Consider the following 13,198-nt stretch of genomic DNA (forward strand, 5'->3'; position numbering starts at 1 on the left):
TGATACTCGACAAAGTAGAGGAATGAGGTTAGAGGTCAGGGGTTGACTCGAGTGTTTCAGATCGTCCTCTGCAAACGATAACTTTTTAGCTAATGTGTTTACAAAACTGCATGGTAAAAGGAATGCAATTTATTTTTCTAAAAGCGTCTTCGGGAAGATTCTACGGAACCCTGCAGGAAGGTGTAGCGCTTGCTCAACTGCCTCTCGAAATGTGGGACTGATATGCACATTTTTGCAAGGGCTAGTTTCCTAATCTGTCGCTAATCCAGGGAGCAGCAAGCATTAAAATGTAACCCTTTGCCATCATCCATATAATGTTGCAGCTGCTACTATCCGACCCCACCAGAAGAGACTGATTTATTTTTCTTGCTAGAGGATTGAGTACCTGAGCTCCGAGTAAGCTGGATGTGTTTCCACGGTAGTATGTATGCTTTACAAGAGCTATACATAGTCAAAACCCAATGCCAATGCTTGTTGGGCTGCACAACCTTCATTCAGTTTAGGAGGACTACACTTTCCATGGATTACAACCACCCCCTAAACAAATGTATCTTTAACCCTTGTAGACCGAAAGGCCAAGACGTTAATGTGAGAGAACACACCGTTAGGCTGCCGGAAAAAAAACTGAAGTATTATAACCAAGAACATTCTGCACTCAGTGCTTCAGGTGACATAACAATGTACATTTTCTATATAAATCATGTATTATATTCAAAGGAAACTTTTTGAAGATGTATTAAAAAGATGTGAAAATCTGCAAGGGTTTACTATGAAAGAGCTTAAAAGGCCAAAAGTTACATGGAAATGTGTTTGTCGTTATTAGTTTGCTACGCGGAAAATTTCACAATGATTCAATAATTTGCACACCGCTTAATGGTGCTCTTTGTACACAATTCTACCTTGTAACAGGATCTCAGGTTGCGCACAGGACAGTCAGGATGCGACAGGTTATAGGAGATAACGGTTTCTCCTTAGATCAGATCTTATCAGGGTTCTATTTATCGTTTCTATGAATTCCAATCGAGGTCACCATATATCATTTTAAGGTTGACTGTTAAATGTAAGTGCCAACGTACACAAGCGCCGATCCCACCATTGTTACATTTAGGTGGTGAGTTATCAGGAAAAATTGCTGCGAATGTTATGGCAGTGCTATGAAAACATTTCTCAACTGCCTAAGGAACGCACTATATGATCGTGAATCAGTTAGCTTTTGCCTTGACAAAGTCTAAGGTAAGACGAAACACGTGTTGGCAGTTTGTGTTTTTGGATATATCATCAAAGGAAAATAAAAGAAACACGTCTGAATGAATCCAGTGCTGTGGACTCTGCTTTCCAATTAGAACTTGGACATTTTACTACTGTTAAATAACCAGTGCATGAATATTGGCTTAAAATATAGAAGGCCACTACATTGGCCTTTATATAATTTTGATTGTAATGACAAATATGAGGGTGTGCTGAGTATTTCTTTCCTTTTGTCGTAACTTTGTTTACGCAACCTTATTGGTTGTGTTATTGGCACCTCTGGTAGTAGGTGCTAGGGAGAACAAAATAGCACCCCGATAATACTATAGACATGAATTACAAATCTTTTTCACACTATAATTATTACTTTGAAATAACCATTGATTGTGCAGTTCCATTCCTTTGAAAGGGAACACTACTACCGTTTCTTTGTTAATACTCACAATAAGGATGACAAAACTGCTGGGTGGGAGGTATACTGGTTTTGCCAATGCTTTATTTTTTTTTAACCTACCTCCGGTGGAAAAGAAGAAAAAAAAATGTCAAATATTGCGAAGAAACCAAAAAAATTGAAAACTAATTCTATTTTCTATTCAATTGCAGTACAATGTGCCTGGATAAGTGGCAATGCCATCTTTATGTTGCTGCCGCTCTTCAGCCCAGCATACTTCAAGGCAGCGTACAAACACCTTTGAAATGTAAAAGCATTCCTCAATCGGCAGCCAAGTCAAGGACAGTGCACTCAATTTGTGTACGCCACAAACACAATCATAAATAGACCCTTTTCCGTTCATATTTGGAAGCCAAGCCATTTGCTTTAAGTGCACATTAACCTGCCAACATGAAAAAAATATTAAAAAACAAAACAAACAAAAAAACGTGAAAATCTTCAGATTTTCCTTTAGAAATGGACAAAGCCAAGCTAACTTATTCCAAACTGCAGGATGTAATAGGCAGTGAACATAACTTTTCTTTTTCTTAAATTCGATGATATTTTAATCTGATATTACATGGAATGACAATTAATCATTAACTTCGCTTCGAGGCGCTAGAGTAAAGTTTCTCACTGTGGGTCTCCTGCATAGCTCAGCTGGGCGGGCCGGATTCCGAAGTGCACAATGACGGGAAAGGTAATCACATCAGGGTTGAACTGCTCTCGGTCGAGCTGGTCGATGCGGACCGAGCTGGGCTTCTGGAAGAGAAAATCAGCACAGTTTAAACAATTAACACAAAAATCAATTCCCGTCCCGCGGGGATGTGTGGAGAACAAAATTATAATACACCTACAGACGTTGGGGAACGCTTATCTGGTTGCAAAATCACTTACTGTCAAGGAGCGTGGAACATCAATACGTGGACAACTGCCCACTTCCTTCCCTTGAGGAATTCACTGCTTTTAGAACCCTTTCCTTCTGCCTTTCTGAAAGCATGCTGTGGATAGGTCCCTAACCTCCCATTACCTGACCATGGCAAGCCAGAGCCTGCTCTACCACTCAATCACTGAGACCTGCTGGATTGATTCACTAGTGCAATAATCCATGGGCCTGCAAGGTGCTTCCAGGTCTCATGACTGCCAATGAGCTGCCTGATATGAGGTTTAAACTCCTGTGGCAGCTTACTAACAAGAAACAATACTACTGCAAGCGAGCCCTGCCTGAAACTTGATAATTGCTCACACAGACCAAAGAGTAGGTCGTAAAAGACATGGGCAGCAGAGAAAACTTGGAGCTTCAATTGACCCTGCTACACACATCACACCGCTATGTATTGCGTTACGTGCACCAAATATAGCATCTTAGTGGACCAACTCAATCGGAAGACCTAAATACTAAGAAAAATGAATGTGCCACAGCAGAACTCTTAAGAAATGTATTTTTAAGAAATGTTTAAAGACGTTATTACATATTTTAAAAACAATCCATAGAATGCATATCAGTAAAATATACCACCAGAAGACCATGCATTTAGTCATCAAAACCACATCGCAACTGAATAATTAAAGTGAGAAAAATAAAAAAACAACAGTAAATCATAAACATTATCATCAACACAAAGTTCCCAAATTTCTCCTTATATCTAAAAAGGGGGAAAAGTTAGCTGGGTCAATAATCTCAAGAGCTGCCTCTCCCAGATGCAAAATCTTTCAGACTTTTAGATCTCTATTATATTTCATTTAAGCATTAGGGGCATTTTTGTACACTCATACCCTTAATTTAATATAGTGCTTTTTAAAGGGAATGTCCACTGTTTCTTCATGACATAGTATTAAAGTAGCATGTTTACAAAACTTTTCAACGACTTCTTTTACAATTAGATAGTTTTCCCATTAAAGTTTAGAACAAATTGTTATTGTAACCGGCTGGCACAAAAATAAACAAAATTCACCTTCAAAATATAAATTTGCAAGTTTACAAATATTTTCCTTTTTTTTTAATGCATTAACTTTCACTGAATAACATTTTCCAGCTAACTTTAAACTTTGTGAATTTTTTGGAATGGTAAGGCGACATTTAAGGATAGATGCAATAAAATGGGTAAGTTAGAAGTAAATATATATATTCATTAAAAAACAAACGTTTACAGGGACTTTATAGTTAGGTTCAGATATTACATATACAAACCCATAGAAATTCAGCTGTTATAGTTAGAGAGTTACTAACAAGCAATTATAACTCGTGTCCCAAGGTAACTATAACTCGCGCCCAAACCATGCTCCGCTTTCTCATCAATAATTTTACTGCAAATATTAGAGTTATCGATGATGTCATAGAAAATGTGCGTCGCAATGGCGTGAGTTATAGTTACGTTAGGCATTCACGGCCGGCATGACTCGCAGGAAGGGGGGTGGAATGCGGTAGATGTAATTAAAAAAAACAACAACAAAAAACGTACCTTCGCCTCCGGTACCACGTCGTGTTGTCTTTGCTCCGAGTCCCAGGAAGCAAGCAGCCTCCACGCTGCAATGGCAGCGTTGTGATTGGCTGGGACGCTGACCACACAGGAGTCTATGGGGAGGCCATTTTCTCCATGTAGGCTGCATGCAGCCTACATGGATAAAACGGAGAGGTTCTCTGACTGGCTTGGTCGGCCCTAGGGCTGACCAAATCGTCAGCGCCCACAACAGTGGGCAAGCCACTCCTCCCCAGCCCTGGGGCAGGACCGTACACCCCCCAACCAAACACTTCTGCCTTCTCGCAGTGTGAGAAGCAGAAACATAAAATTATATCCATACCATTTTATGTTTCTGCTTCTCGCACTGCGAGAAAGCAGTAGGGTGATGCTCCTCCACTCACATGGAGGAGCCGCCCCTAACTAGAACAGCTGAATTTCTATGGTTTCGCACTTGTAAAATCTGAACCTAACTATAATATTCCTGTAACCTTTGCTTTTTAGTGAATATCTAAAGTTTATAAAAATTAGATTTCCTAACTATAACGTCTCCAAAACCTTTGTTTATTTTCAGTCACTATCTATTATTTTTTTACGTTTAAGTAAAATACCCATCTCAATCCACAGTAGGGGGGATCGGGGAGTTGAACGCAGGGTCTGGCCTGGCATTGTGCTGCCCTATCCAAACTTGCTGCTCCTACACCCCTCGTTCTTGCCATCCATTGTCCAAGTCGATGCCCCTGCTCCCTCATTACAGCCCTGTGTGGCTGTTCTGCCACTGTCCTTCCCATCTGCCATCAAGTTAGATTGCTGCCCCACCCACCTTCTCCAAACGGTCTGTTGTCATAGTCCATGCACCCGCCCCCTCCCGCCCTGCATGCTCTGAAGTGCTGCCACTGCCCTTCATTCAGCTTAATGTCCCTGCCAACTCCTCCTGCTCTGTTGCCCAATTCTATGCCCATCATTGCCCTCCTGCTCAGTCTCTGTGCTGAACTTGCTGCTCCTACCATCCTTGCCAAACCCTCTGATGTATGTGTGCTTGCCCCTGCGCCCTCCTTTTTGCAGTCTGTTCCATGGACCTGCCATTTTCCCTCCTGTCTACTCTGAGCATTCTGTTGAGCTGCCACTGCCCCTGCCACCTGCCTAACATGGTCAGATGACTGCCGCCTGTCCCTGCCACCCACACTACCTGTCCGAGTTCCACGCCCCTGTCCCCTCCCTACTGTCCATGGTTCATTTTGCTGCCACTCCCTTCTGCCCTCCATGCTCTGTTGTGCAATTATTTATCCTGGCAACCCTATGTGGGCTGTTATGAAGCCCCTTCCCCTGCCCTTTCTTAAAAGTGTCCAATTCCTACCCACCTCTTCTGCCCTCCATGGTCCTTCGTGCATGACCCTTAGTGCTTGTCCACCATGGCTGCAGTGCTGCCACTAACCCTCCCGCTTGCCATGTATGGTCTTCTGTGCTGCCTGAGGTCCTCCCACCTGCCTTGTATGGTCAGCTTGCTGCCCCTGAACCCCCTCCCTCCGTGGTCTGTGTGTATGCCATTATAGTCTTACTGTTTCCTTCCATGGTGTGCTGTGCTACCAGTGCCCAACCCGCCTGCCCTCCAAGGTCAGCTTGCTGCTCCAGCGCTGCCCTCCATTTTCCATATGTAGGCCCCTATCCCCTCCCTCCTGCCTTATCTGGTCCCTTGTTCTGCTTCTGCCTCCTCCCTCCTGCCCTTAATGGTCTGTTATGCTGCAACTGTCTGTCCTGTATGGTCAGCTGGCTGCCCTTGCCTCTGTTCCCTCTGCTCTCTGTTGTCCTTGTGCAGGGCCCTGTTCCCTCCCTATTGCTTGCCATGGCCTGTTGTGCTGCACTGCCGTGCCATTTTCACTATGTGGTGTATTCTTCGGCCAGAACCCCTGACGCCTGCCTTTTAAGGCCAGTTTGGAGTTCCTGCACATCTCTCTCCTGTCCATAGCCCTACCCCATTCCTCTTGCCCTCAGTGATCCAATGTACCATGTTTGCCAACATCTTGAACTTGATAAGAGGGAGATTTTGAAAAATGAACCTAGGGAATTGATTTTCCCCATTGACTTACATTGAAAAAAGGAGCTTTTAGGCAGGGAGTCTCCTGCATGAATCAGGTCTGTTCGCATGTATGGTTGTACTGCCACTGCCTCTTACTTCTGCCCTCAATGGTCTGTTATATTGCCACAGCCTCTCTTGCCTGTTCTACATGGTTTGTTTTTTGCTTCTGTCCACTGTGGTCCATCATGCTACCCACTGCCCCTCCGCCAGCCCAGCGTGGTCAACTTGTTGCCTATGCACCCACCTCTCTGCCCCCGACACCTGCCTCCCCACAGTATTCAAATAATAAACTAGATTGCTAACATTCTATATTTATTACAAAAGCGTGGCACACCTGACATCATCTGATTCAAATCTAATACCTAAAGCATTTCCTTTAGAAATTATAAAAATTAGAGGATCTTATTCTCATAGAAATTATAGTTTGTATTACAGAATATGTCTTCATTTTAATTCTTTTAGGAGTTCTCCAATACTGATAAAGCACTTTTAAATTATTTGTTATCTTGATGTGTTTTTTATGCAAAATGATTTCCAAAATGGTCAACAAGAGTCAGGGCCAACACACAACCTTGCCCAGGACCATTTTCAGTAGTAAGTTAGGCCCAAACAGTATAAAATAAACAAAAAAAATCACGTAAGGGAGAAAACAAATTGTACATTGTGAATCAAGTAGTCTTTCCTGAAGTCAGCCTCAACTCTGCAATGATGTTTACAAGACTAAAATATTAATGTCTAGGCATACCAATCACACTTGGGGAAATACAAAAAGTGATGGGTGTAATGTTTAAATTATTCATAGCCAAAAATATCTTGCATGCAGGCCTGAGCAACTGCTAGCGGCAAATATAAACTAAAAACATTCCACCCATACATATTTTTTTTCTAAGTATAACACCCACAGTGTAACGGGCATCTTCACTGTGCCATTAATGGCAAACAAAGCGGGTTTCTGGTGGCTCACTAACAATCCTGTTGATTATCCAATCAAACTCCTCTCTAGAGTGCTAGAGTGATTTAAGGATCAGTCCCCTGAATATCGGTCAAAATTCACGAACCTTACAACTCCTTTAAACATCTAATAAGGACAAATCACAGTTAGGTTTGTATTTCGAGACAATCTTGGGACAACTTCTATGAAAGTTTCCCCTGAAAACTTGGAGAAAACTAATTCCCCATCCGTTCCCAGTTAAGCTAACTACAACATTCATCAGTTTCTTTCATGACACATTATGCGCACACTGGTGCGCCAGAAAGATTGTGACCAGTGTTCTGGATCTAAGAGGACCTTCCATATGAGGAAGTGCAGTTTGCAGAAAGGGGAAGACGGGCTGGTTGGTAAGGAATCTGTGGTTATAGTCCCTAGCGTTACAGCCACACTGCAGCTTCTGAATGAGCAAAGAATTTTACACAAAGTGAGAGAGGACACAAAATTCAGAAAGAATGACGACATCCCTTGTCAAAATATAGGCCCCGAAAAGTAACACGACATCTAAGGGTCTAAAACATACAATATAAGTAAATCTGAGTCAAAGCCTCATTTGGATTTGATCAAAACTAAAAGGTACAGCCCAGCTGCAGCCCAATTCAACTTCAGTCAGTTAGCACCTAATCACAGAAAACTGTATGATTCCTTGGGGCTTTACATGGATTGATCTTGTTTTTTAACTTAGCAGTAACAAAATAAAGAACCAAAATATGTACAGAGTTATACAGCATTATACGTCTATCTAATTAAGCAGGGATTGAAAGGAAGACACCCCAATCGAATAGCTGTAACCAACCACAAACCTTCACCACTTAAAAAAGTAACTATTCACAAACACACATGTAAACATAAAAAGTCTACAGAAGAATAATTGATCTGTCAGGTAACTGAAAGAAACGTAAGAAAAACTGTTCTACTAACTTGGGTACATTTTTTAAATACCCCCTTAGGAAACATTCCCTCTTGGAAAGTCTTAGTACACCCATGTACAATTAAGGGATTCAAATCCACAAGAGATGGGGGGGAAAAGGAAACAAACAAGTTACTTTCAGTAACACCTTCTTCGGTTGAGACTATCTAACCACAGATCCCTTAACTTAGAATATTCCCCAGCTGTCAGACCGGATCGAGAAGATTCTTGGGCAGTACATCTGCACACCGGTAGAAGACGCTGACAGCACCCAACAGGCGCGCAACACCCATTGGCCTCAAAGGGGTTCAGGCCCCCCCTCCCACCCGTCGTATGGGGCAGCCCGGGATGAGACACTTCCCGGGCCCGCTCACAGCCGCACTCAAGCACTTCACAGGTCTTTAAAAGACCTTGTGCATGTTAATGGGGCTTGTTGTCGTTTCACCCCTTCTAAGAGCCCCTGCAGCTCGACTCTGCAGATTGCCTACAGATTCATTCCCCCCCGAAATTTTTTCTTAACCCCACCCCCGAAATTTGACTCTAGTTGCGCCTCTGCTCCCCATTAACGTAATCCAAGGGTGAAAATGACATGTGCAGTGCCTATTTAAGCACCACCCTGGCGTGCTGAAATCAGTTTCTTTTGTGATACATTATGCGCCCACAGATGCACCAGAAAAGTTGTGACTAATGTTCTGGATCTAAGAGGACCTTCCATATGAGGAAGTGCAGTTTGCAGAGAGGGAAAGAAGGTAGGGTTGGTAAAGAATCTGCGGTTAGAGTCTCTACCAGAAAAGGCTATACTAAAAGGTAAGTAATGTGTTCTACAGGAAGAAACTTCTAATCACAGATTCTTACCTTAGATACCACAGAAATAATCTCCCCGGAGGTGTGGTTGCAAACTGACTTAAACCAAGAACTCCTGCAGGACAGAGTGGGCAAAGCGCCCCTCTTGACATACCAGACCATCCAGACAAATGCTTCGTGAACATATTGATTGACGTCCATATTGCCGAAGGGCATATGTCGATGACAGACGCTACGTGTGCTAACACAGCAGTCAAAAGCCGTGGCTCTGGTGGAATTAGCTCTCAACCCTTTCAGAAGCTGCTTCTTAGTCAATGTGTATTAAATGTTTACGCAGAGTATAATCCATCAAGAGATGTTTGTCTTCTGTATAGCTTTTCCCTTTTTGCTGAAGTGAATCTAACAAAAAGATGATCGTCTATTCCTTGGTACTTGTACGATCGATTTAAAAACCTAAGGGCCCTCTTTAGATCCGAACGATGCAGCCCCTCTTCCTTCAAGAAGCGAGGTGGAACAAAGAATGCCAGAAGGGTGATTGCTTGAACCACATGGAAGGGAGTTATCACCTTTGGTAGGAAGGAGGTACAGAACCAATATGTCCTGAAAGAAAGTGGTACACTGTCGGTGCACCAAGAGAGCCTGAAGCTGGTTCACCCCTGAGCCGATGTAATGACCACCAAGGAGAGCGCCTTGTGAGTAAGAGCCTGAGAGGACAGCTATGCATGGGCTCAAAAGGGAAACCCATCAGAAAGGGGAGGACCAGAATCAATTCCCACTGTGGCAAAATGAAAGGGGAAGGTGGAAAAACGTGCTGCAAACCTTGACAAAACTTACTCAAAACATGCGACTTATATAGGGACGCCAACCTTAAAAAAACGGATATCTGCCAAATAAAATGTAACAGTGCCTACAGATAAGCATGAAGTAGATCAATGTATTTATCTGAACACCAAGCCACAAATCTGATGGAGTGTGGGCAGGTTGGGATGCAGGACCCCATGCTGCTACTGTGGAAGGAGATACTCCCAGAGGGGTAGCCTGATTGGAGGACAAATAGTCAGGCCTAGGAGTTCTGGATACCAATGTCACTGTGCCCATTCCAGAGCCACTAAGATGAGTTGGGCCTGGACAAGTCTAATCTTTTTAAGGAGTTGGGGCAGGAGTGGTATTGGCAGAAAGTCGTACAGGGCTCAAGAGTTCAACTCCAGTCTAAAAGAGTCTCCTAGCTAGAGCAGCTTTGGAAACTCCAACACGCAGAAGTGCATTCACAGTGCGTTCTCGGTGTGGACAAATGCATAGAGACAACATTCGCCCCATTCTTGGAAGAGAGCTTGCACTACCTCCAGTTGTAGACATCATTTGTGGTCCGCGAGGCGTTGATGGCCGAGTAAGTCTGCCCTGGTGTTCAGAGATCCCACCAGGTGTTGCACAACCAGGAAGACGTCCTGATGTTCCAGCCATTTCCAAAGGCACTGCCCCTGCTGGCACGGGGTCTATGATCCCACCATGCACTGCTTGTTGCAGTACCACATGGAAGTGGTGTTGTCTAGGAACACCTGAAGCAGACTCCCTTTGATAAATTAAAAGGAAGGCTTTCAACAGCAAGCAGACGGCCCGCAACTTCAACAATTTAATGTGGAGGTGGATTTCCACCACAGTCCTCAAGTCTCCACCTCTCCAAGGTGGCCATCCTACCGCAGAAGAGATGCATCGGTCACCACCGTCAACTCCGGAAGGGAGAGAAGTCTGTCACTGCACTGATCAGATCACAGTTCAGAAGCCACCACTGCAGCGGTCTAGCAGTCACTTCCGAAATCTGAACCCTGTCGGATAGATTCCCCTGGTGTGGCACTCACTGAGACTTCAGATCCCACAGCAGAGTCCGCCTAAGCCATTTACCAGCATGATACAGGGGGTCATTAGACCCAGAAGCCTCAGAATTAGTCTCACCTAAATCCAGGCTTGAGAATAAGAAACTAAGATCATAGCCTGAATGCCCTGGACTATCCATGCCGGAAGGTAGGCACAAAACTGTACAGTGTCCAGAACAGTTTCAGAATGGCTCTGCTGAAAGGGAGCACTTTGGAAGGAGTCTCGTTTGAATTTGGCATCTTGAACCCCAACAAATGAAAAAGGTTTGCCTAAGTCTGAAGATGGGTGACAACTGCATGTGTGAGCCCATCTTATATAGCTAATTGTCGATGTAGGGAAAGAGTGGGACCCCATCGTCCGAACTGCAGTTAATGCTTGTGGGCCTGCAAGTTGGGGATATAAAAATAAGCGGCTGGCAAGTCCAACACAACCATTCAGACTCCAGGGAAAACAGGACATGGGCAAGGCTGAGCATCTTGAACCTGTCCTTTTCAGAAAGGTCAATTCCTTTCTGAAAAAGGACAGGTTCAAGATGCTCAGCCTTGTCCAGGTCCTGTCTAGGATCTAGAAAAGTGTGGAGACCGCTTATGTTTCAGCAACAGAAACTAGAGAAAGTTAAAATCACCACCTACTTCTGGTATTGAAACCTGCTTAATGGAGGAGGAGCTAAGATGGCAAACAAGATGGCTGCTTAGGTTCCCGGCTCCGCCGATCTCCGTATTCCGCCGCAAGATCCTGTATGATATCCTGACCTCACGCCCAGCCCCTGCTTGTATGAAGTGTTCCTCACTCCGATGGCGAAATCCCGACGTTTTTATCTGCTGATTTAACAAACTTACACCGTGTTGAAGTTTGTGGCCTGTTCCGATGGTGAAGCCGGGGCCTCGAGTAACCGCAAGGCTGGGCTGCAGTTCAACAACATCGGCTGGGGACCCTGGCAGGGTCCGGTCGATCGTATTGGAAACTTCACCTATGCCCGAATTTGGTGGCAATGGTCTTCCAATCCCAGCATCGAGAGAGAGGTGACCTGCTTGCTGACTGAAGGTGGGGTTCCCCGTCCCGCGGACCTGGCATAGATTTCTGCGGGGTCTCTGCAGGTCGGGACCCCGGCCAGCGGTGTTCCGAGTCACCACGGCTGTGTATAACGGTGGGTCGCCGTTTACGCTTGCCCTCTAGTGATCATGTTCGCCCCACCTGGAAATGCCAGTTTCACCCGGGGAGCTGATCGAGACTGGTACCGAACTTGACAAAAATGGATCAAACGACATCAGGGCTGACGTTAAGATCGATACTGTCGGAAATTTGGGCGTTTCACTCGCAAATGGAGGAGTCCTTGACTAACATGGATGCATGCCTAACTGGGATTCTGCTATAGGCCCCGGACCGTGCCCTACGGTTGAATCAGCATTCTACAGCCGTTCATGCAGCGGCCATTTTGCCTTTGTGTGAGGAACCCGTAAAGGAACGAGTAGAGAAGCGAATATTAGAACCAATGGATGGCGCTCTGGAAGGTTGTGTCTCCGAGGCCGTGAGTTTGTCATGGTACCTTACATCGTCATTGACTTTGGAAGTATCATGTGGCGTTCGACCCCCCCCCCCCCGGAGACCTGTGCCATAGACCAGTGGTTCCCAAACTTTTGACTCCTGAGGACCCCCATTGAGTTACCACTGGAAGCCGGGGACCCCCAAGCAATTTGTATGAGTTAAATTTCAAACATTAAAACAGTAGTTCGAAAAAAATACACACGTGTGCACACAAAACAAATACTCAAAGTACTAAGGATTTTGGGGACGGATGTATGGCCATTTCATTTAGCGCCTCGCAATTGGTGACACATTGCGAGTGGCAAATTGCGAGTCGCTAAATGAAATGTACACAGTGTGTTTAACACTGTTTGGGATTCCCAATGGGGTCGCAAATTACGAGGTTCATTAATATTAAGGAGCCTCTCGCAATTTGCAAGCCCATTGGGAATGCCAGCCCTCCCAGCGATGGTGGCCTGCTGGGCTCTGCAGGCCACCAGGTCTCAAACTTCTTTTAAATAAAGCAGTTAAAAAAAAATGCAGCCTGTTTACCATGCATTTAAAAAAAAAAAAAAAAAAGAAACGTTTTGTTTTCATTTTCTAAGGGCAGGCAGAGGTCCCTGGGACCACTGCCTGCCCTTAAAAAATAATTTTGCATGCATTTGCAAAGGGGAAGGGGTCCCCTGGGGACCCCTTCCTATTTGCGAAAGCATTACCATCTACTTGAAGTAGGTGGTAATTGTGACTGTTTTGCGACCGCAAACATTTGTACATGGTTTTGAGACTCGCTATTTGGAAGGGATTGCCCCTTCCAAATAGCAAGTTGCAAAACCTATTTAGAGAGTCGCAAACAAATTGCGACTCACGAAATGGGCTATGTACATGG

At 44.4% G+C, this 13,198-nt stretch overlaps 1 protein-coding gene across 2 annotated transcripts in view; it reads right to left on the bottom strand.

Moving 5' to 3' along the window:
- Nucleotides 1-13,198, bottom strand: part of DROSHA (drosha ribonuclease III) — a 692,102-nt gene that overhangs the window by 277,635 nt on the left and 401,269 nt on the right. For both annotated transcript variants that reach the window (XM_086965123.1, XM_086965122.1), the window contains exon 14: nucleotides 2,316-2,440. In XM_086965123.1, the coding sequence (XP_086821249.1) occupies nucleotides 2,316-2,440 (125 nt within the window). The remainder of the gene's footprint in view (nucleotides 1-2,315; nucleotides 2,441-13,198) is intronic.

This window comes from Lissotriton vulgaris, chromosome 4_1 (assembly GCF_964263255.1).
Source record: "Lissotriton vulgaris chromosome 4_1, aLisVul1.2, whole genome shotgun sequence".
In the NCBI taxonomy this organism is placed as follows: domain Eukaryota; kingdom Metazoa; phylum Chordata; class Amphibia; order Caudata; family Salamandridae; genus Lissotriton; species Lissotriton vulgaris.